Source organism: Tupaia chinensis, unplaced genomic scaffold (assembly GCF_000334495.1).
Source record: "Tupaia chinensis unplaced genomic scaffold, TupChi_1.0 Scaffold000116_1, whole genome shotgun sequence".
Classification (NCBI taxonomy): Eukaryota; Metazoa; Chordata; class Mammalia; order Scandentia; family Tupaiidae; genus Tupaia; species Tupaia belangeri.
Genome location: NW_006159580.1, coordinates 1307461 through 1334133, shown reverse-complemented (window position 1 = coordinate 1334133; position 26673 = coordinate 1307461). Strand labels below are relative to the sequence as shown.

The 26673-nt window shown below is 42.9% G+C and overlaps 1 protein-coding gene and 1 pseudogene across 2 annotated transcripts in view; one reads left to right on the top strand and one right to left on the bottom strand.

The window, feature by feature from the left end:
* Positions 1–1539: 1539 nt before the first annotated feature.
* LOC102488331 (nucleolin-like) lies at positions 1540–9849 on the bottom strand (annotated as a pseudogene).
* The window catches only part of SNRPC (small nuclear ribonucleoprotein polypeptide C), a 20965-nt gene continuing 4043 nt past the window's right edge, over positions 9752–26673 (top strand). For both annotated transcript variants that reach the window (XM_027770207.1, XM_027770208.1), the window contains exons 1-5: positions 9752–9855; positions 10189–10231; positions 18775–18883; positions 22181–22270; positions 25157–25261. In XM_027770207.1, the coding sequence (XP_027626008.1) occupies positions 9848–9855; positions 10189–10231; positions 18775–18883; positions 22181–22270; positions 25157–25261 (355 nt within the window). In that variant the 5' untranslated portion in view covers positions 9752–9847. The remainder of the gene's footprint in view (positions 9856–10188; positions 10232–18774; positions 18884–22180; positions 22271–25156; positions 25262–26673) is intronic.

Below are 26673 nucleotides of genomic sequence, written 5' to 3'. Positions count from 1 at the left end.
TGGAGGCATGGGGTGTGTGGTGGTGGTGAGAACTCACTCTCGGGGAGGGGTGGCCACGCACAATCCCTTCTTCTTCAGTCTCTTCTCAGGATTTGAACCATGCACGCACATGTACCTGGCGTGATTTTCAAGCTGGCGGGTGCATTCTGGGTTCGGGACTTTAACTGTGTAGTTAGCCATGTAGGACGCAGTGCCTTAACCTCCACGCCACCTGCTGGACCATGACCTTTGCTCTTGACTGGTCTGCTGTTGCTTTGATTGAACCACTTCCACCTCTTGGTAACCACTGCTTTGTGTGCTTTGTCTCCAGGGTTGCGTAGGTAAACCCGTGTGCCCTTTGCTATTCCATTCTTGGAAGGAATGTTTCAGGATCCTGATCCCACTTGTTTAAAATTCCCATTAAAAGCTCTGCTCTTGTCTGCTGCTGACTTTGGTGCAACAGTTTCAGCACTCCACTGAGCAGAAACTTTGCTCAAGTTTAGTTTTCAATTAGAATTGTGTAAGCTTAACCAATTGAGATGTCTATGGTGTTGGTTGTTGTTTTTCTTTCTTTCTTTTTTTCCCAGAGTTAGGACTTTAAAAAGTTTATTCTAGGGAACCAGCAGTTAGCGTAATGGCTATGTCGCTGGACTCCCACATAGTCGACCGTGGTTCGTGTCCCGGACCCGGTGGCTTAAATCTCATGCCGGGCGCGTGTGCGTGCGTGCCCAAGATCCCGAGAGGAGAATGGAGGAGAAGGGATTGTGGCGTGACCATCCCCCCTGGGGGGTGATTTCTCACTTTCTGTCTCTATGTCTCTCTCTGTCTGGCAAGCGCACACGCCCTATAGCGAAAAAGAAAAAAAAAGAAAAAAATTTATTCTAAAGTCATTGAAGCAAAAATCATGATAAAACATTCTGCTTTCCTTTACAATTCCCCAATGCAAACAAGCAAACTATTTGTAGGAAAAAATGGTTCTGTACGAAGTATGAAACAATGTAAACAATAAACACATCTAATTCTAGACTTACAGATAAGGGTTAGCCCTATCGTTCATCTCTTTAAAAAGTTATTATGGGGAACCAGCAGTTAGCGTAATGGCTATGTCACTGGACTCCCACGTAGTCGACCGTGGTTCGCATCCCGGACCCGGTGGCTTAAAAACTCACGCCAGGCGCGTGTGTGTGCGTGCCCGAGATCCCGAGAGGAGAATGGAGGAGAAGGGATTGCGGCATGACCATCCCCCCTGGGGGGTGATTTTTCGCTTTCTGTCTATGTCTCTCTCTGTCTGGTGAGCACACGCGCCCTATAGCAAAAATCTCTCCAAAAAAAAAAGTTATTATGAATATCCAGTCAAAGTTAACAAAACTATCTCTCTTGAAATGTTTTTTTCAGTGTTCCAAGTAGACCACAGGATTGGATGCTGTCTTGGAATGTCTTCAGGAGGCTCTGTTGGTGAGCTGATAACAGTAAAAATCCGAGAGTTCTTTGTTTCAAATACAAGAGGGCAAGACAGAGGGACAGGAAAACTATTCAAATTTTGTCATCTTTCCTTGTGGCTTATGGTCTCCCTACTCCTGTCTCCCTGGAAGCCACCTCATCTTCCAAACCTCCTTTACCTTTACCACGACTGCCAAAGCCACATTCACTCCTAGGCTTGGCCCAGCCCAAGGTAACTTTGTTTCTGTCAATTTCACCATCTCTCACTGCCTCCTTGGCAGCTTTGGCATCTTCCTCACTCCTGAAGTCTACAAAACCTAACCCTGTGGAGGATTGTTTCCTGGTCAGTGACTATCCCTGCATGAATAGAGCCATCAAATGACTCCTTTAGGGACTAGCAGGTGGCATAGTGGTTAAGGCACTGGACTCCCACAAGGTTGTGTTCCGAATCTCAGAACCGGCAGCTTGAAACTCACATGGGGCACGTGACTATGTGTGCCCCAAATCTGCTCAGAACCAGACTTCTTGATTCCCCACTCCAAGTGCTATTCTTTCCACCTCTATGGACTTGATTTTGACCTTTCTCTCCAGTGTAGTGTAGGACTGCCCACCAATCTCTGTTCCCTGCTCTCCTTCCAAGGTTTTCTCTGTATCAGCTTCTGTCTTAAATTCAAAATAAGCAATCCTTTACTTTGTCCACTTCTGCTGATTATTCTGGCTTCCACAGTATCTTCAAATACTTCTTTTCATCCATCTTGAGTGATCGCCAAAGACTTTTAAACCAGTGAGTTCCAAAGCTTTTTCCAGACCTTCAGCAGATTCGAAGCTGATCTAGCCAAACTTGCTAGATATTCCAGTTCTGACATCCACAACAGCAAGATCTTTTTTAGTAAAAACATCACTAATACCAGCGGGGAACAGATTTGTTATTGTTCAGATTTCCAGCAAACAGATGGAAGGATGTAGTCGGCTCTGTGGCTTTCACCTTCTGTTTCTCTGCTTCAGAAGCTGCTTTCTGTTCGGTCACTTCCCAGGAGCTTTTTGACAGGCTCTTCCTCTTCCTCCTCTTCATCTCTGTCCTCATCTTCATTGTTCTCTTCTTTGTCTTCATCTTCAGTCATGTCCTTGGCTTTCACAGGAGCAGCTTTTGCAGTTTCCTTTCCTTTGGCTGGTGTGGTCTCCATAGTTCTCCTTCAGACTCATCTTCCTCCTCCTCCTCTTCGTGCTCCTCCTCCTCCTCCTCTCCATCCTCTGAGGCCAGGGCAGCAGCTGCTACTTTGCTTACTGCTGGCCTGAGTTCATCCTCATCATGTTCCTCTCATCGCTGTCCTCCTTCTTGGCATTCTTACCATTCTCTGCCCCTCGGCTGGGGGAGGGGGAAGCTCCTTTCTTACCAGGAGTTGTTACCAGTGCTTTGTCTGGTGTGGCTGGGGTGGCAGCTCCTTCTTGCCAGGTGTTATGACCTCTTTGGCTGGTGTCACGGTCTTCTTGGGCAGTATGGGAGCTGCCTTTTTGCCTGGGGCGACCACTGCTTTCTTGCCAGGTGTGCAACTGCAACTTTTTCTCCGGGAAAATCACCACCTTCTCTGCTGGAGTTGGGACAGTTTTCTTCCCTTTTTTTCTGAGGGATGAAAACCTCTTCTCCACTGCTATCATCTTTTTCATCTTCTGACATTTCCTTATCCTGTCTTCTTCTACCTCCTTTGGAGGAGCCATTTTTTGAGAGTCACCTTAATTTTTACCAGCCTCGGCAAGCTTCACCCTGATGGCAGCCTAAGATGGAGGAGTGTGTGGCAGGAAGGTGGAACAGATGAGCCTTGAGGAACTCCAGTGATGTTGATGGTGGCCGTGGGCAATGAAGATCCCAGAGTGCATGTGCTCAGCAGCCAGCCAGAGCTCTGAACTTGGCTGTTGTTTTCTTTTTCTTTTTCTTTTTCTTTTTCTTTTTCTTTTTCTTTTTCTTTTTCTTTTTCTTTTTCTTTTTCTTTTTCTTTTTCTTTTTCTTTTTCTTTTTCTTTTTCTTTTTCTTTTTCTTTTTCTTTTTCTTTTTCTTTTTCTTTTTCTTTTTCTTTTTCTTTTTCTTTTTCTTTTTCTTTTTCTTTTTCTTTTTCTTTTTCTTTTTCTTTTTCTTTTTCTTTTTCTTTTTCTTTTTCTTTTTCTTTTTCTTTTTCTTTTTCTTTTTCTTTTTTTTTTTTTTTACGTAATCTCTTATAGTGTGCAGGTGCTGGCTGGAGATGTATGAGAGGGAGAGACTGAGAAATCATCTCAGGGGGAATGGCCATACCACAATCCTTTCCCCTCCATTGTTCTCTTGGTATCCTGGAACCACATGCACAAGTGGCCAGTGTGTTTTTCAAGCCATCAGGTCTGGGACTGAGACTGAACAGCTGGCTATGTGAGATCCAGCTACCGTAACTATCATGCCACTGGCTGGCCCAAGTTGGCTCTTGTTTCTACTATTTCTTCAGTTAGGGCACAAACTATATTAATTTTTTTTCATCAAAAACATGATGTAGAGGAATCAGGAGATGGCATAATGGTTACATCACTGGACTCCCATGTAATTGACTGTGGTTTGAGCCCTGGACCTGGCAGCTTAAGATTCACACCAGGCGCATGTGCGTGAGTACCCAAAATCCCAATAGGAGAACAGAACATGTGGTCATCCCCTCTGGATGAGTGATTTCTTGCTTTCTGTCTCTGTTTCTCTCTGTCTCTCTGGCAAGTACACAAGCCCTATAGCAAAAATCTCTCTATAAAAAAAAAAAGAAAATGATGTAGAGGGTCTGTTCCTAAGGACATCATCTTTGCGGCCAGCAGGTGGCGTGGTGGTTAAGGGTGCTGAATTCCCACATGGCTGACCTTGGTTCAACTCCTGGACCCGGTGGCTTGCTTTCTCACTTTCCCTCTCTCTCTTTCTGTGCCTCTCTGGTCAAATTTAAATAAATAAAATAATTCTTTTTTTTTTTTTGGAGAGGTTTTTGCTATAGGGTATGTGCGCTCGCCAGACAGAGAGAGACACAGAGATAGAAATCGAGAAATCACCCCCCAGGGGGGATAGTTACGCCGCAATCCCTTCTCTTCCATTCTCCTCTCAGGATCTTGGGCACGCACGCACATGTGCCTGGCGTGAGTTTAAGCCACCGGGTCTGGGACTCGAACCACGATTGACTATGTGGGAGTCCAGCGACATAGCCATTATGCTAACTGCTGGTCCCTAAATAAAATAATTCTTAAAAAAAAAAATCTTCAACATCATTTTGCCTCTTTTTTTTTAAAAAAAAATTAGGATTATTTATTTAATTTTATTTACTTATTCATTTATTTTAATTTGACCAGAGATACAGAGAAAGAGAGGGAAGGAAAGTGAGAAAGCAAGCCGCCAGGCCCAGGACTCAAATCATGATCGACCATGTGGGAGTGTCCAGCACCTTAACCAGCACACCACATGCTGGTCCCTCATCTTGTCTCTTCTTAAAATGAGTTATCCATTTGTAAACTAATGATTTCTTTGGGCATTGTTCCTTTATCTAAGCTTTTTGTAAAGCCTCACTCATTTCCCCATTCTTCCACCCAGCTTTACCATAACATAATATGGTTTCTTTCTTTATTTTTAGAGCAGAGTTTGACTATTTATTTAAGTTTTTGCCATAGGGCACCTGCTCTCACCAGACAGGGCAGAGGAAAAGTGAGTAATCACCCTTAGAGGAGATGGCCATAATCCCTTCTCCATTCTCCTCTTGGGATTTTGGTCACACACACACGTGCCTGGTGTGATTTTCTTTCTTTCTTTAAACATTTTTTTTTTTTGCTGTAGGGCACATGCATTTGCCCAGGAAACCGAGAGAGACAGAAAGCAAGAAATAACCCTTCATTGGGGATGACCATGCTGCAATCTCTTTACATCTCCTCTCCTCAGGATTTTGGACATGTGCACACATGCGCCCAGTGTGAGTTTCAAGTTACTGGGTCTGGGACTTGAACCATGGTCAACTCTACATTAAGAGTCCAGCGATGTAACCATTACACCATCTGCTGGTCCTCCTGGTGTGATTTTTAAGCTACCACTTTCGGGACTTGAACTGAGGTTGGTCACGTAGGAATCCAGTTGCCTTAACCACCACGCCACCTGCCAGCACCCCTCCCCATCCCAAGAGTTTATTTTTAACACCTACCAAGCCATTAATTCGTAAGGAATAGGTTCCTTTCCATTGTTTCTTTTCTTTCTTTCTTTTTTTTTTTTCAAGATTTTTGCTATAGGGCATGAATGCTTGCCAGAGACAGAAAGGCAGAAAGCGAGATGGCCACACTTCAATCCCTTCTCCTCCATTCTCCTCTTGGGATTTCAGGCACACACAGATTTGTGCCAGGTGTCTTTCAAGCTGCCAGGTTCTGAATTGTGCACAGTTGGCCACACGGGAGTCCAGTGCCTTAACCACTATGCCATCTGTTGGCTTCTCCATGGTTCTCACAAAGTGTGCTTCTCTTGGTGGAGCAGCCTGGCTGTTCCTTTGAATTTGGGTACCTTTCTCTTTGGCTTCCTTCTTTCTCTGGTCGTTTTCCTTCACACGTTTTAGGAAGCTATCTCTGCTCTTAGAATGCTTTATCATGCTCAATACGCACATTAATTATCTTGGGAAGAATCTTGTCCTTAACTTGTTTGTTCACAACAGTACCAACAGCATGCTGGGAAACACTGTAGACTCTTCCAGTTTGGCATGGTAACATTTGTGGGGCATTCCTTTTTGAACAGTATCCATTCCCTTGATGTCTACAGTATCACCTTTCTTGTAGATTTGCAGGTATTTTGCCAAAGTTACCACTCCATGTTTTCTTTTTTTATTTAAGTTATTATTTCATTTAACTTATTTTATTAGTCCAGAGAGGGAAAGAACGAGAGAGAGAGAGAGAGAGGAAGAGAGAGAAAGAAAGAAATCAAGCTGCCAGGTTGGGGACACCAACTCCGGTACACCATGTCAGAGTCCACACCCTTAACCACCATGCCACCTGCAGGCCTCATCACTCCATGTTTTCTAAAAGGCCTAGAGAACATATAATTGGGTGCCTCTCCTCTTTTCCTTTGTTTTTCTCATTTTGGTGAATTATTGGAAGACAGCAGTTCAGGCCAAAAGGCCATATTTGTTCTTGCTTCAATTTTAGTGGATGGTACCAGCAGATGGTGGAATGGTTACATTGCTAGACTCCCATGTAGTTGACTGCTGTTTGAGTCCTGGACGGGTAGCTTAAAATTCATGCTGGACACGTGCCTAAAATCCTGATAGGAGAATGGAGAAGGGATTTTGGCATGATCATTCCCCCGGAGTGATCTTTCACTTTCTGTCTGTCTCTCTGGTAAGCGCATGCACCCTATAGCAAAAATCTCTAAAAAAACCAACCCCACATTTTAGTGGAATTCATTTGCTGTGACTTTTTCAAACTGATGTCTTATCCTTCTTTTTAGGGGGGAGGGAAAAGTTTTTGCTATAGGGCAAATGCGCTCGCCAGAAAGACAGAGACACAGAGACAAAGAGAAATCACCCTCCAGGAGGATGGCCACCCCGTAATCCCTTCTTCTCCATTCTCCTCTAGGGATCTTGGGCACACATGCATACACGTCCAGCGTGAGTTTAAGCCACCGAGTCCGGGACTTGAACCACCGCGGTCAACTGACATGGGAGTTCAGTGACATAGCCATTACGCCATCTGCTGGTCCTGATGTCTTATCCTTCTTAGTGCCTCAAGCTAGATCTCATTCAGACACATTTTAACAAGTTTTTATGATCTTTACTTTGATAAAATAAAATTTTGAAATCCATAGATTTTTTTGCATAGTATGTATTTTCCATTAACAAAAGACAATTCATACACTACACCTAGTTATGTCTCATAAAGATATTTCAGTCTGGGACCCACAGATGATGTAATGGTGACACCACTGGACTCCCACATGACCCACCATGGTTTGAAACCTGACCTGGTGACTTAAAATCTCATGGGGGAGGGGACACTCCAGGAGGTGGTGTGGTGGTTAAGGGCACTGGACTCCCACATGGCTGACTGCAGTCTGAGTCCTGGACCTGGCAGCTTGCTTTTTCACTTTCCCTTTCTCTCACTCTCTCTCTCTCTCTCTTGCTCTGTCCCTCTCTGATCAAATTAAAATAAATAGATAAAATAATTCTTTAAAAAAATAAACAAAAAACAACCTCACTCCAGGCATGTGTGCATGCATGTCCAAGATCCCTAGAGGAGAATGTAGAAGGGATGGTGGTGTGGCCATCCCTCCTGGAAGGTGATTTCTTGATTTGTCAGTTCGGCGAGTGCACACATCCTATAGAAAAAACAAATCTCTCTTAAAAAAAACATTTGGGAGGGAACCAGCAGTTAGCGTAATGGCTATGTCGCTGGACTCCCACATAGTCGACCACGGTTCGCGTCCCGGACCTGGTGGCTTAAAACTCACGCCGGGCGTGTGTGCGTGTGTGCCCAAGATCCCGAGAGGAGAATGGAGGAGAAGGGATTGCGGCGTGACCATCTCCTCTGGGGGGTGATTTCTCGCTTTCTGTCTCTATGTCTCTCTCTTTCTGTCTGGCAAGCGCACGCACCCTATAGCGAAAACCTCTCAAAAAAAAAAAAAACAAAAACATTTGGGAGACCAGCAGATGGCGTAATGGTTATGTCACTGGACTCCTACATATTTGACCAAGATTCAAGTCCTGGACCCACTGATCTAAAAAATTCATGCCAGGTGCAGATGCACGTGTGCCCAAGATCTTGAGAGGAGAATGGAGTAGGAATTGACGTGTGGCCATCCACTCTGAGGGGTGATTTCTCATTCTCTGTCTCTCTGGTGAGCCTACGCAACCTATTGCAGAAGTCTCTCTCTCTGAGGGGAATAAAAGAAAAAAAAAAGAAAAAGAAAAAAGAAAAAGAAAGAAAGAAAGAAAAAAGATAAAGAAAATGTAATTCAGAGCCAGCTAATGGCCTGGTGATTAAGGTGACTGGATCCTACATGGCTCACTGTGGGGTTTCAAAACTGGACAGCAGCTTGAAAAACATGATGTACTTGTGTGCCCAAAATCCTCAGAGGGAAATGGAGAAGGGAATGCAACATGGCTGTCTCTGGGCTGGGGGCACTTTCTCACTTTCCCTCTGTCTCTCTTCCTCTCTCTGGCCAGCACATGTGCCCTAGAGTCACTTTTTTTTTTTTTTTAAAGTGAGGATTCTACTATCTCCTGGGTTTAATGAGACTCAAAAAAGATATGCTATGTAAAGCAGTTTGCACTTGGCTTTATTAAGAAACCTGTAATTTCGGTGCCAGCAGATGGTATAGTGGTTATATCGTTGGACTCCCACAGAGTAGACCATAGTTCAAGTTCTTGGACCTGGTGGCTGGAAAATCACATCAGGCATGTATGCTTGCGTGCCCAAGATCCCAGGAGCAGAACGGAGGAGAAGGGACTGTGGAATATAGCCATACCCTTGGGGAGGGCGTGATTTCACTCTCCCACTCACTGTCTCAGACGCTCTCTCTCTCCAGCGAGGCCATGTGCCCTATGGCAAAAACCTCATTAGAAAAAAAAAAAAAAGAGAGAAATCTGTACTTTCCCATTTGTCATCTTCTCAAGCCCTCTGCTTTAAAAATTGAACTTTCCTGGACCAGGAGATAGCCTAGGTGTTACCTCCCTGAACATGGCCCGCCCTGTGTGAGCCCAGAACCCAGTAGCTGGAAAATCATGCAGGGCACGCATAACTGCACGACTAAGATCCCAGGAGGATAGCGGAGAAGGGACTAAGGCGTGGCCAACCCCACTGGCGGGTGATTTCTCACTTTCCCTCTCGCTGTCTCGCTCTTGCTCTCTCTGGGAGCCCATGTGCCCTAAAGGCAAAAACCTCTTAAAAAAACAAACCAAACCAAACAAAACGAAACTGTAACTTTTCATAGTTTCGGAGAACCTTATTATGCAATAAACTAAGATTTTTACTTTAGGTGCAACTTCCCTCTTCTCTGCTTCATTCCTACCCACCATAACACTTTATTCCATCTGGCCTACTAAATATTGACTTCATTATCTTAACCTACGAAATACTGACCTTATCATTTGTCTTCGTTAACTAGAACGTTACCTTTATAAGGACAATGATTTTTGTCTGCTTTATTTACCGCTCTTTTCACAATGCGCGTCCGCAAGCACCACGAATCAAGATTAAATGAGCTTAGATTGAACCTCACAAGGACCCTTAGTATTTCCCCTCCCGCCCACCTATAGGTGACGAGAAGCGACGGGAAGCCCCGCCCTCCGCCGTGAGCGGCGGTGCTTCTGAAGGCGTCACGTTCCTCTCGTCGCCTTCCCGGAGTCGGCGCGTTCTGTGTGCGTCACTTCCGTGCGGCGCGGAGCGGAGCGGAAAGTCCAACGGCTTGAGGAGCAACATGCCTAAGTGAGTTGGTTTTGGGGTCTGAGGGTCGTCTTGGTCGCCGGTTGTGGCCCTGAGCGGAGAGCGGGTTCTGGTTGTGGTTCTTGATACTTGGAGGGAAGGGAAAGGACCCGGGAGGGAGGAAGGGGGACGGGGCGCTCTGCACATCCATTTGAGTGGAGGTCGACCCCGCTTAAGTCAACAACGAAATCCCCGGTTGTGGCAGGACGCTTTGACTCCTTCGAGTGGGCAGGTCGGGTTTTTTGTTTTAACCTTCAGTGAACAGCGCTTCCGCAGTTGAGCATCTCTTAATCATTGTCATCTTTATTTTTTTTTCCTTTCCCACCTAAACTTTAGGTTTTATTGTGACTACTGTGATACATACCTCACCCACGATTCTGTAAGTGGCTTATCTTTTCATAGTTTCAGAGATCCTTATGTGTAATAAGGCTTTTGCTTTAAGTGCAAGTTTGTACTGTGCAGCTTGGGAGCCTACGACATCGAGAAAATAATTGTGGGTGTTTATTTTAACATCCTTCCTGTAACTTTTATAATTTTGACATTTGCATCTTAATCTCTGATAGCCAGTGTTTTCATTGGAGACCCCAAATAAACCTTTGGGGAGTTTGGAAATGAAAAAAAAAAATTGTATAAGTAAAACTTCCAGGAAAGTATCCTTAAAGTTTAAGTATCTGATGTGTCAAGTTCCTCAAATGTTTGATTGGTTAAAGTGGAGAGAAATCTGCCTTGATTTGAAATAGACTACTTGATTTGATTAAAAACTGCTTAACTATTATAGTAATAGCAGCAGCTAAGATTGAATCCTTTATTGTGCCAAGCAGTGTTCAAATGTTTTACATGTATCATTTTATTTAATGCTTATTGTAATCCTATGAGATTGGTATTTTTATTATCTCCGCTTGACCGCTGAGGAAACTGAGGCAGAGTATGGATAAATAACTGGGTGTCATGAAACTAGTAAGTCCTGTAGAGTGCAAGGTGAGCCTAGACGGTCTTAACCCCAGAGCTTCCGTGCGTCAACAGTTCTCTTAACATTTTGGTCTCAGATTACTCTTAAAAATTGGGTATAAGGGCCAGCAGGTGGCGTCATGGTTAAGGGCACTGGACTCCCACATGGCCGACCTTGGTTCAAGTCCCAGACCTGGCAACTTGCTTTCTCTCTCTCTCTCTGTGTGTTGGTTAAGGGCACTGGCCTCCCACATGGCTGACTGCAGTTCGAGTCCCAGGTTTGCTTTCTTGCTTTCCTTCTCTCTCTCACTCTCACTCTGTCCCTCTCTGGTCAAATTAAAATAAATAAATAAATGCATACAGTTAAATAAAATAATTCTTTTTTTAAAATTGGCTTTTATATATATATATATTTATTATTATTATTTTCTTAAGAGAGAGCTTTTTGCTATAGGGTTGTATACTTGTCAGAGAGAGAAAGTGAGAAATCACCCCCTAGGGGGAATGGCTGCGCCACAGTCCCTTTTCCTTCATTCTCTTCTTGGAATTGTGGACACGTGCACATGTGCCTGGCATGAGTTTAAACCACTGGGTCCAGGACTTGAGCCATGGTCGACTGTGGGAGTCCAGCGATATAACCATTATGCTGCCTGCTGGTCCCATGGCTATATATATATATATATTTTTTTTTTTTGAGAGGTTTTCGCTATAGGGTGCGTGCGCTCGCCAGACAGACAGAGAGCAACATAGAGACAGAAAGCGAGAAATCACCCCCTGGGGGGATGGTCACGCCACAATCCCTTCTCCTCCATTCTCCTGGGATCTTGGGTATGCACGTACATGCGCCCGGCGTGAGTTTTAAGCCACCGGGTCCGGGACGCGAACCGTGGTCGACTACGTGGGAGTCCAGCGACATAGCCATTATGCTAACTGCTGGTTCCCCCATGGCTATATATTTTTAAAGAATTTTGTTTATCGGTTGTATCTGTCAAGATTTGCTGTGTTTGAAATTAAAACTTAAATAGCAAACTTCTTTATTTTTAGTTTTTTTCTTTTTTTTAATGTCTTTTCGACATAGGGCTTGTGCACTTGCCAGAGACATGGGGGGAGAGGAGAGTGAGAAATCACCTTCCAAGGGGATGACCATGCTACAGTGCCTTCTCCTCCACCCCCACCTTGGGATTTGGGGCACACACACCCCCATGCCTGGTGTGATTTTCAAGCCTTGGGTCTGGGATTCGAACTGTGATCAATCATGTAGGAGTCCAGTGCCTTAGCCACCATGTCACCTACTGGCCCCACAACAAGCTTTTTATGTGTAAAATAACATTTAAAAAGTCAGAAATCACTATTTTCCTCTAAGGGGAAGTATTTCCTGATTTTCTCCTATTTCTTTGGGCTCCGCTTTGAATTTTAGTCATCTGGAGGTATATTGACTTCTTACTACTTGGGAGTGTTTCTGTAGCTGTGCTCTTCCACTTCTCTATGATATGTGTGTGACCAGTGCCAATTTCCCTCCTCTACAGCGTGGTAGGAGTGTAGAATCCACAGTAGGAACTTAGGGTTTAGATATTTAGAGGGGAGTTGTTTTTTTTCTTTCTTTTTTTTTTTTAAGAATTATTTTCTTTAACTGTATTTATTTTTATTTGACCAGAGATGGACAGAATGAAAGAGGGGAAGTGAAAAAGCAAGCCACCAGGTCCGAGACTCAAACCGCTATTTGTCATGGGAGAGTCCAGCGCCCTTAACCACCATACCACCTGCTGGCCCCCAAGTTTTTTTCTTTTTACTGTCACAGGAATTATAGAAAAAGAATTTCCTTCATATAGTTATGTGTTTGGTTCTTGTATACCTAAACCTAACTACTCCAGATGTGGATGGAGGTTGCACTGACAGAAAATAAGGTTGTAGACCAAGGTGGTAGACCAAAACTGAGTGGCTTGGCTCGGGCCTGCCTATTGGACCTGGGTGGGTGAAGGGCAGAATGGTGTCAGCACATGTGGGCCAGCAGCTCTTACCGTCTATCTCTAGATCACAGGGTCTCCCTGTCGCTCCTCCTTTCTCTGGGATTGCAGGAACCAGTTATTGGATATTTGAAGGCTGGAGGGCTCTTCTTCCCCCACAGCAGGCTGGGTCGGGGACAGTGGGAGGGGGCCTTGCCGATGAGCTCCAACTGAGCAGCTTGACTTGGGCCTGCTTGTTGGGCCTTCTGTCTCTGGGATCGCAGTCTCCCTGTTGCTCCTTTCTCTGGGATTACAGGAACCAGCTATTAGTGTTTTGAAAAATCATTATTTTCTAAAACAAAAAATTTTGTATGACTTGTGGCATCATTTTAGCATTTTTGCAAACTTTTGTAATGTGTGGCTTAAGGGGGTATAACTAGATTCTTATCTTCTGTATTAAATCTATTACAGTATGTTGTTTTGGTTGACGTATCTGAGGAAAATTCAGCTGCGCATGGATATTAGTTGAAAGGAGGAATGTTTTAGATACTTTTTTAGGTAATTGTGGCTTTTCTTTAATACTTCACGTTACTATACCAAACTATATATTCTTTTTTTTTTTTTTTTAATATATTTTCTTTTTTTTTTTTTTTTTTTTGAGTTGCCGGGGGACATGAGTGCTGCCCAAAGGAGAGAGAGAAAAAATGAATCCCAGGATGGGGCATGGTCATGCTGCAGTCCATTTTCCTCCATTTGTCCATCCTACTGAGTTTGTGGGTACACACCACGCCTGGTGTGCTTTTTAAGCCAGTGGCATTTGGCATCTCTTAACCACCATGCTATAGGGCCGATCCCAAAATTATATATTTTTAAAATTTTATGTTACTATAGCATACTCAATCCATGGTTAAATATGGTAGTACTTGTAGTGTGGAATGAAAAACCGTATCAGATTTTCCATACTGTTAAATTAAAGTTCTTGTACTTTTGAGTGGATCTTATACATGCATAATTTAAAAAAATACATTGGTTAGTTGTAAAATACTGGTTCACTGAGTTATGGGGGTCTTCAAATGTGGACACAAATGATCGTATAATAGTATTAAAAATTCACATTCGGTAATTTCACAGTCTAGTCAGCGACTAGACTAAGTATTGGGAGGCTGTCAAGTTTTTGATTATAGATAAACGTTTCTGCAATTCTAATTTTTGTGTGAATGATCACGTTTTATTATTAGGAGCAAAAGCATTGATGCTGAGCCTGGAGTGACAGGCTCCCTTCATTTGTCTAGGAGTCTGAATATCCAGTTTCTCAGGTGTTTCTCAAATAAAACCATAGAAAGGACAGCTGGTAGAGCTCCCAACTTGAACAATTGTGTGCCTGGTTTTCCTTGAAATAGCATCATATTTTGGCATGCAGCAGAAGTGCCTTGTGGCTAGCAGGTAGCATGGAGGTATGGCACTGGGTCCCACATCACCAACTGTGTGGTTAGAGTCCTGGGCCAGGCAACTTGAAAACTTGAAAATCATGCTGCCGTGTGTGTGTGTGTGTGTGTGTGTGTGCCCAAAATTCTGAGGGGAGACGGAAGGAAAAGGGATTCCAGCATGGCCATCCTTCCTGGAAGGTGATTTCCCCACCCCTTCTTCTCTGTCTGTCTCTGGTGAGCGCATACGCCCTGTAGCAAAAACTGAAAGAACAATAAAGTTCTTAGCATTTTGTCACCCAAAATATTAAGACATGAACTCAAGGATGGAGCCTTAGTAAAATTAATAAATTTACTGATTCATTAAGGACAGTCTTAGTGGAACTGGCTTTTTTCATTCTATGACTATATGGCATTGAAAAATTCAGCATCACTAATATTTTCTATGGAAAAATGCATCATGACTTTTCTGACGACCCAGTACATTAGGGTGCCACCGCCTTGATTTCCAAACTCCTAGCAATTTGGCAACTTCAGTGTAAATGTCAATACAATGAAAAAGGAAAGTAGTAACGTAGCATTATTAGTATATTTTTAAAATAATGATTTACTTAATTCCATTTGTTATTATTTTAAAAATTTGTACAGAGAGAGAGAAAAAAGTGAAAGGGTAAGAACGCAAGCCCCCAGGAGTTATTATTTTAAAAATTTGTACAGAGAGAGAAAAAAAAGTGAAAGGGTAAGAACGCAAGCCGCCAGGACCAGGACTCAAGCCATGTGGGAATCCACTGCTTTAACTACTGTGCCACCTGCCAGCCCAGTAACTTGGTATTATTACAAAAACAATTTGACCTTGCAGATTTCCCGAAAGGATGTCAGAGGCCCTTTAGTATCTGCGAACCATACACTCCAGTTGTGTACTCTGCTGCCTCTGCAGAAACCTGATTGGATCAGGACTCGGTCATCTTGAATAGTAGCTGCAAGAACCTAGCCAATGGTTCTTCTGTTGTTACCTCATTTGGAATTCTTTCTGACATGGTCACATACAGTTCAGCATTAGTAGATTGTGGAATGTGTAAATAAGGTGATTACTTTAGAAATAAAATTCTAAATGTTATAATAGACTGTTCTGAGTGAGACTCCTCCAATAAATTGGTATTAGTAGCTAGTTAGTCCTGGCTCATAGATTCCCAGTTTTTTTTCCCCCACCTTGGTCCCTAAAACTGCTAGTCATAATTTTCTGAAACTGTTGGTGACAGGGCAATGCCTTTTTACCCTTTTTTAGCATTATATTTTCATGCATTCTTTCATCTTCCAAGTGCCAAAATTCAAAGAATTGAACCTTTTTGTGAAATCTCTGAATTAAATTACGAGACATGTTAGAAACCATTGTCAGGGCCAGTTGGTAGCAGTTAAGGTGAGAAAGCAAGCCACCAGGTCCAGGACTTGAACTGTGGTCAACCATGTGGGAGTCCAGTGCCTCACTCACCATGCCACCTCCCAGATATGTTTTTTAAATTAGGTTTAAAGCATTATCATATTAGTATAAGTAGTAGTTTAGGAGACAGGAGACAACATTTTGTACACTGACAGGGCCTACAGATGGCATAGCCGTTACATCGCTAAACTCCCACATGGCCAACTGTGGTTCAGGTCTCAGACCTGGTGGCTTGGAATTCATGCCGAGCACGTGTGCATGTGTGCCCAAGATCCCCGGAGGAAAATGGAGAGGGGATTGTGGCATGGTTATCCTCCTTAGGGGGTGATTTCTCACTTTCCCTCTTGCTGTGTCTGTCTGTCTGACGAGCACAAGCACCCTAAGGCAAAAACCTCCAAAAAAAAAAAATGTAGACTGAGAAAAGACAGTAGGCTCAATTGACGGTCATATTTGCTATCCTTGAAGCAGTCACTGAAGAGTGAGTATACTAGTAGCGAGATACCTAGGCAGCTACGAGGAGTTCTGAGTTCGCGGATTTGGTTTACCATTTACTGGCTGTGTGTTTTGAGGTAAGTCTTCAGTGTAAATTGAAGATGATACTTCTGTAGTTTTTTTCCCATCAGTTTTATTGAGTTAGAATTTATGTTCAGTTAAATTAAGCACACATTTTAAGCATACAGTTTGATACTTGTCACATGATTACAACTTGATTTATACATCAAGATACAGGAGCCAGTAGGTGGGCTGGTGGTTAAGGCACTGGTGTTTGAGCCCTGGAACTGTCCACTTAAAAGTCAGGCATGTGTGCATGCCCAAAGTCCTAAGAGGAGAATGGAGGAGAAGGATTGTGGCATGACCCTTGCCCTTAGGGCACCCCTAGGGAGGTGTCTGGAGTGAGGGTGACAGCATGTGCCCTGTGGCAAAAACCTGAGGGAAAAAAACGATACAGAATATTTTTTTATTCCCAGAAAGTTAGTGTGCTGCATACATGGCTTTAACTGATCTTGTTTTTTGTTTTTTTTTGGGGGGGGGGAGAGGTTTTTTTCTCTATAGGGCACGTGCGCTTGCCAGACAGAGAGAGACATAGAGACAGAAAGTGAGAAATCACTCCCCAGGGGGGATGGTCACACCACAATCCCTACTCCTCCATTCTCCTCTCAGGATCTTGGGCACGCACGCACACGCGCCCGGCATGAGTTTTAAGCCACCGGGTCTGGGACCCGAACTGTGGTCGACTACGGAGGAGTCCAGCGACACAGCCATTACGCTAACTGCTGCTTCCCACTGATCTTGTTTTTATTACTGAAGATTAGTGTTACTGGTTTTAAAACTTCTACCGTTGGAATCTTATAATGTATAGGCTTTTTTGTGTGACTTTTGCTCATCATGTTTTTGAAGTTCGTCTATCTAATGATATGTATCTGATGATATTTTTTTCTGAGTACTGTTTCATTGTACCTTGTGCATGTGAGTTTTATGAAGATTAATTGAGACTCTTTTATAAGCACAGTGCTTGGCACATATTAAATGTTCTATAGATGTTAATTTTAAAAACTCTGTGAAGTTTATATCAATTATACCGTATTAAAGCTTTTTTTTTTTTTTAAGGGAGATTTTTGCTAGAGGACACATGTACTCACCGGAAACACAGAAAGAAATTGAGAAATCACCTCCCCACCAGGGGGATGATCACACTGCAGTCCCTTCTCCTCCATTCTCCTTGGACTTTTGGGCATGCACATGCACGTGCCTAGCATGAGTTTCAAGCCACTGGGTCTGGGACTTGTACCATGGCTAGCCATGTGGGAGTCCAGCACCACGTTATTAAAGCTCCTAAAAAACAATAGGACTGGGACCAGCACATGGCCTAATAGTTACGTCACTCAACTCCCACATGGCTAACTGTGGTTCGAATCCTGTACACAGCGTCCTGAAACTCAAATCAGGTGCATGTGCGTGTGTCCCCGCCCAAAAACTTGAGAGGAGTGGAGGAGAAGGGATTGCAGTGCAGTCATCTCCCCTGGGGGGGTGATTTCTCGCTTTCTGTCTCTCTTTCTCTGTCTGGCGAGTGTGCATGCCCTGTAGCAAAAAATCTCTACTTAAAAAAAAAAGAAAAGAAAAGAAAAAACTCATGTTGGGTGCATATGTGTACATGCCCAAAATCCTGAGAGGAGAATGGAGGAGAAAGGATTGCAGCGTGGCCATCTCCACCTAGGGGATGATTTCTCACTTTCTGTCTCTCCATCTCTCTGGTGAGCACATGTTCCCTAGAGCAAAAATATCTCTCTCTTAAAAAAATATAAAGAAAAAGCAAACAAATGAACAACAGGACGAGTAGAGTAGACAATGGTCTGTAGGAGATCTGTATGGAGTCTGTGCTCCAAATCCAGTCATTTTCTCATGGATGATGTTACTTACATGTGTGTAAACTGTATTATTTTGCAATGGAATACTCTAAGAGCTTTAAGTGGCACAGTGCAGCTGGGCATTGTGGTACACTTTTGTCATCCCAGCAGCTCAGGAGGCTAAGGCAGGAGGATTGCAAATTTGAGACCAGCCTGGATGGTATAACAAGACCTTGTTTCATTTAAAAATAATAATAATAATTAAAAAGGTAGCATGGAGGTTAAGATGCTGGGTGGCTGTGAGGTTTGAGTCCTGGACGAGGCTGATTAAAAATCATGCCAGGCATGTGTGCATGCATGTCAGAAGCCCAAGAGGAGAATGGAGGAAATGGAAATGTGGCGTGGTCCCCACAGGGCGATTTTTTCACTTTTTCTTTCTCTTTCTCTCTCTCTCTGAGCACATGCACCTTATAGCAAAAGCTGGAGAGGAAAAAGAAAGAAAATACTATCGTCCAGATCGGGATTTATAAACTTTTTCTTAAAGTGCCAAATTGTAATTATTTTACATTTGTGGACCATACGGTCTTTGCTGCATTTGCTAACTCTGCCATGGTAGGGTAAATGCATTAATGTGGCTGTGTCCCAATACTTTTTCCATACAAGAACATTAAAGATCTGTGGGCCACAGTTTGCTGATTCCCGGTCTAGGTTATAAATATGGTAAATGAGTAAAACAGTATGGGGGGGGGCAGCAGGTGTTTTGTAAAAAATTCTACTTTTAGAAAATTTGTTTCTGTCTCTGATATGACCTTTTTGTTTTATAGCCATCCGTGAGAAAAACACACTGCAGTGGTAGGAAACACAAAGAGAATGTGAAAGACTACTATCAGAAATGGATGGAAGAGCAGGCTCAGAGCCTGATTGACAAAACAAGTAGGTTTCAGTCTCTTGTTCTGATGTGGTAGAATGGTTCCATTCTTTTTCGTCCCTGTGTCTTGTTTTTCACAAGCAGCTCATTTTGACTGATAAATAGGGGCATTCGGAAATGTCAAATGATTGAAGAAGAAGGTCATTGGTTTCCCAGGGTTATAGTAACACATTAGTATTAATTATTGAGGACAGTGCAGTCAGGTATTGGTTAGACTGAGAAGTGGGGCAGACAAGTATGAAGTTGCCTAATGTTTCTCTATTGATATGGACCAGATTTTGTAACAGATTTAAAGCAAAAACCAATCCCTCCTGTATAGCGATCCATAATTTTTTTTAAAAAGCTTCTGGTTAAAATAGGGGGAGGAGTATGGTTTTCCAAATATTTTGAGATATTTCACTTGGGTTTTCTTTTTAAAAAAAAAGAAAGTTGGACCAGTAGGTGGTGTGGTGCCTCTTTTTTAAAAAAGGAAAGTTGGGCCAGTAGGTGGTGTGGTGCTTAAGGTGCTGCTCTCCCATGTGGTCAACTACAGGTTGAGTCCCCAGCCCAGTGGCTTGAAAATCATGCTGGGTACATGTGTGTGGGTGCCCCACATCCCGAGAGTAGATTGGAGAAGGGATTGCAGCGTGGCCTCACCCCCTAGGGGGTGATTTCTCACTTTCCTTCTCTCTCACTGGCAAGCTCACCCTATGGCAAAAAACAAAAAAAGGAATGCAAAGGAAGTCAAATTACTCAAGTTAATCACTAATAATTTATGGGGACCAGATACAGAAAAGTAACCTAGAATGAAGATTCATGAAAGCTCCCTGTAGGATAGCTGACAGTGATTGCTGAGAGCGAAGGTGAGTCCCGACTCAGTAGCAGGCTTTTTTTTTTTTTTTTGGAGAGGTTTTTGCTATAGGTCATGTGTGCTCGCCAGAAAGACAGAGAGTGACAGAGAGACAGAAAGTGAGAAATCATCCCCCCCAGGGGGGATGGCCATGCCGCAATCCCTTCTCCTACATTCTCCTCTCAGGATCTTGGGCACACAAACGTGCGCGCCCGGCACCCTCTCAGGATCTTGGGCACACACACGTGCGCGCCCGGCACGGGTTTAAGCCACCGGGTCTGGGACTTGAACCGCAGTCGAATACATGGGAGTCCCGTGACATAGCCATTATGCTAACTACTGGTCCCTCAATAGCAGGCTTAACGGCAACATAATCACACATCACCAGGTGTGCCCCCAAGGGCTTTCCTTCTGTCCTCCAAAAGCCTTCTCTCTGTCTCTCTGGTGAATACATACACCCTATAACAAAAATCTCTCTAAAATAAAAAAAGAGAGACAAAGAGAGAAAGCTTATTCCATGAGTGAAGGAGAGAAAGAAACGGCACTCCTAATAGGGTCACGACACTGTGATCTGGCCCTGCTTCAGCTCGCCTGAATCTCCTAATAGGGTCACGACACTGTGATCTGGCCTAGCCTCAGCTGGCCTGAATTGTGGGCACACACTCTTGCCTGATCACTCAAGGGAAATCTTTGGACTTGAACTGGCAACTTTCTCATATAGATCTGCCTCACAGAGTAATGAATTTTACTGTTGTACCACTGTCTGGGCCCTGGGTTTCTCATTTGTAATCTCAACAAAGACAACTAGTCAAAAAGAAACTAACTGATGTGACCAAACAGTCGGGTATGCTGTTCTACATTCCATGTTGCATTTTCACTTGATCTTGGTGTTTTTAAAATATGACCTTAATTTAATCATTTGCTGTATTCAGGGCCGATAGGCAGATGTGGACTTTGTGATATTTTTGAAAACAAAACAAAACAAATGTATTATGAAAAATACTCAGTGAAATAGAAAGACAAGTTTAATGAGCGATCCTCCTGTGGTCGACCCGTCCTCCCTGCTTCCCATCACCCAGATGCAGCAGTCTTGTTGAGTTTATCCGTAGGTTCTCAGTGTTGGTACTACTGACGTTTCAGGGCTGGGTGATGCTTTGTTGTGGGGCTGATCTGTGCATTATAGGGCGTTCAGCAGCATCTCTGACATCTACCCACTAGGGACTAGTACCAGCTCTCAGTTGTGATGAAAAAGCATCTCCCAGTGGCCCCAGGAGGGCAGGCTTGTCCCCGCTGAGAGCCCCTAAATACCTTCATGTCCCTTTCTCCCTCAGATTATGGAGCAGATCTCAGACATTGTCCCATTTCGTTCGAAACAATAAATTATAACTAATCTTTTTTTCCTATTTCCTATTTGAAAAGATGTTAATTTCTTGTTATTAAGAGGTCAGCAGTATATTCTCTAGTTTTTTTTTATATACAGAAGAATTTACAAGGAGTGAACATTTAGAATGGAGGGCTTTTGCAGGAGAGAAGGAAAGCCCTCGGGGGCACACCTGGCAATGTGTGATTATGCTGCCTTGAGCCTGCTACTGAGTCGGGCTCACCTTCTTTCTCTGCAGTCAGTTCTCCTACAGGGAGCTTTCGTGAATCTTCATTCATTTTTCTGTATCTGGTCCCCATGAATTATCAGTGATTAACTTGAATAATTTGACTTCCTTTGCATCAAGGGGTCGGCATGGGGTGAGCTGCAGACATTGAGTTGGGAAGGGCTTACATCTGGGATAGACTTTGTCAGTTGTGTATTTTAATATTTATAACTTCTTAAACCAAATATTAAAGATGTCTAGTTTTTCTTCATTTTCACTTGTACCTCATGTTGTCTGAAAGAAAAATTAAAAGTGGATTGCATTGGGCTTTTTAAAAGATGATAATCTCCTTCAGAGAGCTCTTGCTCTGAAATTTTTGTTTGCTTTCAACCTGTTAGCTTAGTGCATACATTTCAAAACTGGTAAATCAAAATGATAATGTTTTGATCCAGGAAAGGATATATAGGAAGAATAGAAACTTACAAAGCCTAGCTTTTGTACATGTGTTGCACATTTTTCAAACACTATGAATAACTTGAACTGGTTATAAATATATCTTCAGAGTTAGGATGATTGCGTCTCTTCTGAAAAATGACACTGGTAGGTAGGACATTTTTACTCCAATCTCCCACAGTTAACTCAGTCATAGAAATGCTAAGTAAAAATAGCTTACAAAGCTTAAATCAGTAAACCGGTTCATTGTAATTTTAACTGGCAGATACCTACAATTTATTTAAAAATTCTATAGCCATAATGTAGTAATTTTAGAAGACTATTAATAGAGTGAAGTAATGGGAATCATTAAAATTTTAAAAGAAAATGGTTATTTTAGTAAATGAGTTGTTGAATTCTTATTTGTTGTTTGTTTCTCACCTTCATTTCCAAAGCTGCTGCCTTTCAACAAGGGAAGATACCTCCTACTCCATTCTCTGCTCCTCCTCCTGCAGGGGCAATGATCCCACCTCCCCCCAGTCTCCGTAAGTTTACAAGTTTTTATCTTGGGGCCAGCAGGTGGCGTGGTGGTTAAAGCTCTGGACTCCCACATTACTGACTGTAGTTTGAGTCCTGGACCTGGTGGCTTTGCTTTCTCACTTTCCCTCTCTTTCTTACTTTATTTCTCTCTGGTCAAATAAAAAAAAATCATCATCACCATAAATAAAATTTAAAAAAAGTTTTTATTTTAAGGGGTGTATAACTAGGCAGATAATCCTTTGATTATGTTGTATTTTCTCATAGTCAACTTCAGATGCTTATTGAATGAATACCTAGTAATTAAAAACAACTTTCATCCTATTATTCCTAATAACTTTAGAGTTAACTTTATTTTTGATTTCATTGTTATTATTAAGATACTGTATTTTTGGCACCAGCAGTTAGCGTAATGGCTATGTCGCTGGACTCCCATGTAGTCGACAGCGGTTCAAGTCTTGGACCCGGTGGCTTAAACTCAACACCGGGCGTGGATGCCTGCATGCCCAAGATCCCGAGAGGAGAATGGATGAGAAGGGATTGCGGCGTGGCCATCCCCCTGGGGGGTGATTTTTCACTTTCTATCTCTCTTTCTCTGTGTCTGTCTTTCTGGTGAGCACATGTGCCCTATAGCAAAAACCTCTCAAAAAAAAAAAATACTGTATTTGTGGCATCCCAAGGGTAGGTATGAGATAGATTCAAATGGAAAACTCACTGTGAACCTGTGATTAGATGACAAGATAAGTGAGTAGGTGTCACCGAGTACTTTAAATTATTTACTGCTATGAATACAACACTGCAGGACTGAAATAGCTAGTAAACTCCTCAGTTTCCCCCCTCTAATTTCTCTCAAAACAAAACAAAACAAAAACCTATTTTGGGGCCAGCTGGTGGTGTAGTTAAGGCAGCTGGATCAAGGCCTGGACCTCGTGCTTGAAAAGCACATGAGGCCTGTGTGCTCAAAATCCATAGAGGGGAATGGAGGAGAAGGAGTTGTGTGGCCATCCCTCCCGGAAATGATTTCTCACTTTCTGTCCTTCCGTCTCTCTCACTGGTGAGTGCATGCACCCTATAGTAAAAATGTAAAAAAACCAAAAACACAAAATAAGTAAAAACACAACCAAAACACATATTGAGAGAGTAGGAGGGTACCTCCAACAGGGTCTTCATGTTACAACCCACCCCTTTCCTTGACCAAGCGGGATCATGGACGTATGCACACACCTGTGTGTGTAGAGAAGCCTCAGGAGGCGAACCCAGGACCTTCCCATGTGACCTTAGCAATCTTGGAGTGTTGTGCAAAGAGTGAGATGTCTGAAGTGGAGTAGATGAAGGGCCTCTATTTTCTGGGAAGGTTTGATTTTTTTCTCTACGACAGGCAGGAGTTTGAGTACTCAGTCATAAATTCTTTCGTCTATCCTGGTCGGGTTCAGATTGAAATTGAATCGAGTCAAGGCCAGCAGGTGGCGAGGTGGTTAAGGCGCTGGACTCTATATGGCCGACCTTGGTTCAGTCCTGGACCTGGTGGCTTGCTTGTTTACTTTCCCTTTCTCTCTCTCTCTCTGTCTCTCTCTGGTTAAATTAAAAAATAATAAATGAAATAAATAAATTAAAAAAAAAGAAAATGAATCAGTCCTATACTTGGTTTTGTAAGTAATCATGGATAATCGTAGCATTCTAATGTAGGAGGACTACTGATAGCCCTCCAAACCCTTTCTGGGCTCCTGCCACCCTGGGATCTGGTCAGACCTTGGCACACAGCAACTCCTAGGTCACTTCTCTCTTCCACTACACCTTGACTGACTGGCACTGAACACTTTTTTTAAAGATAGGATCTTATGTGGCAAACCTTCTGGCTCATAGCAACTGCTGTGAGTAGCAGCAACTACTCACAGTGTGAGCTACCATGGTTGGACCCCCCCCCCTTTTTTTTTTGAGAGAGGTTTTCGCTATAGGGCGTGTGCACTTGCCAGACAGAGACAGACAGACAGAAAGCAAGAAATCACCCCCCAGAGGGGATGGTCACGCTGCAGTCCCTTCTCCATTCTCCTCTCAGGATCTTGGGCACGCACGCACACGCGCCCGGCGTGAGTTTTAAGCCACTGGGTCTGGGACGCGAACCATGGTCGACTACGTGGGAGTCCAGCGACATAGCCATTATGCTAACTGCTGGTTCCCGGGCCTCCATTATTTTTAATATCAGTATTGTCTATGGTATAAATATAATTTACATTACCATTTTGATATTTAAGTTTCAAATTTTAATTGTTGTAAATAATGTGTCAGGAATATTCTACATATAGGTCTTTATATTTACAAAGAATGTTTTAAAGCAAGATTGTGATTTGGTTTAAAAGGATCTGAAATTAGGTACTTGTGGCATAGTTCATCAGTTCTTTGTCACGATCTCTATAGAAGGTACAATGCCCCCACCTTCCCCATTAGTATCTCTTTCTTTTTTTTTGAGAGAGAGAGTTTTACTATAGGGCGTGTGTGCTCGCTGGAGAGACCGAGAGAGACAGAAAGCAAAAAATCACCCCCACAGATGGGATGGCCACACTGCAATCCCTTCACCTCCATTCTCCTCTCAGACTTTGGGCACGCATGCACATGCACCTGTTGTAAGTTTTATGCCACTGGATCTGGGACTAGAACCATGGTCGATCATGAGGAGTCCAGTGCCTTAACCACTACGCCACCTGCTGGTCCCCTCCTTTTTTTTTTTTTTAACCTGGAGAACCTGGCTGTCTGCAGGGCTCGGGGAGGACCTGTCAAGGGTGCATGCTTCCCTCCTTGCCTTCCTCCTCCTCTCTAAGTAAACTAAAAGGAAAAAAAAAATAAAGAGAAAATGTAAGTATGAAAGCATTCTTTAATCCAGGTTTCTTTTATTTCAGCGGGACCTCCTCGTCCTGGCATGATGCCAGCACCCCATATGGGGGGCCCTCCCATGATGCCAATGATGGGTCCTCCTCCTCCAGGGATGATGCCAGTAGGACCTGGTAAGTTTGAATATCTTTCCTTTTGTCATGCTCCATTGTGTTCTAGTCCTTGGTGAAAAGGAATTCTGAACTAGTTGTTTAAATGTATCATTGCAACACATTTTTAAAGGTTAATCTTTAATGATAAAGAAAAGGAAATATTTGATTTATCGGTATAATTGGATGGTATCCAATGACCTTGAACTGCTAAGAGCAGGACGAGCCTGCCTGTTTTTCTTCCTCTCCTTCCCATTCTTTTTGCCTCATCCTGACTTTTTTGGCCATTTACAAGGAAAAGGAGTGTAGATGACCTGCTCCACTTTGGGATGGGAGAAAGGTAGATACACACTCTCAGTTTTGATTTAGAGCAGAGCTACCTCCTGTTGCTGGTGTAATCTTGCAGGTTCTAGAACAGGCCTTAGGCTGCATAGTTGGTTTTCATTCAAAAGGGGAAACTTACACGTCATTTATTTCTTTATAAACATAAGTGTGCATTAACTTGCACATCTTTCTGATATGTGGGCAGGCCCTTTGCTTTGACAGAGGAACTGATTGGAACACCATCTATTTGTTGCATAGACCATTAAACATAACCATAATTCATCCTCTACCAACTTCAGTTTCAATTTCTTTGAAGTGGTTGGAGACCTTGTGATGCAATCTAGTTCCAATCTTTTATGATCGTTTTGTTTACCCAGTTTGTGAGCATTTTGGGGGACGATTTGTCTGAGTTTAAGTACCAGGTTAGTTTTCATAGAAACAATTTTCTTTTCACACTCATAGTTTATAGGTTTGCAGAACAGCTAAGTTATGTAATTAAAGTTATAAATAAACTCACATAACCAGGTTTGGGAACAGATGTGGACTACACCTTCAAGTCAGCTGGAAAGACAAGGTGCAAAGATACTACATTACATTTCTAGCCAGAAATAGTCTGTATGCTTGCTGTGGGCATCATCTAGAGGAGTGGAGAGTATATACAGTGAGAATTCCTGTCTAACTGGATCGTGAGCCCAAAATACAGTCAAAGCAATTCAGATGGCTTTAGCTTTCCTAAATCAGGGCCACAAATTCAGATTCCTGGAGGGATTAGGGATGTAGTGAACTGGGGAGTGCATGACTGATCTGAAGAAGTCTTTCAGAATACAGCTCCAGCCTGTGGTTGACATTTCGAGAATGCAGGCTTGGTGATACCCATTCTTCTGAGTTCCGTTTTTCTTTTTGTTGTTGTTGTTGTTTTAACCAGCATAAAATAATAAGATTGTGGGATTAGTGTTAAAAATAACTCAGCACTTGCAGCTGGGAAGGGGAAGGTATAAGGTGGGTAGAGGGTATAAATAAACAAAATTGACTATGAAGCTGGATGATGGATACATGAATGTTCATTATACTCTTTTATTCCCTGTCACTATTCTTTTTTTTTTTTTTTTTTT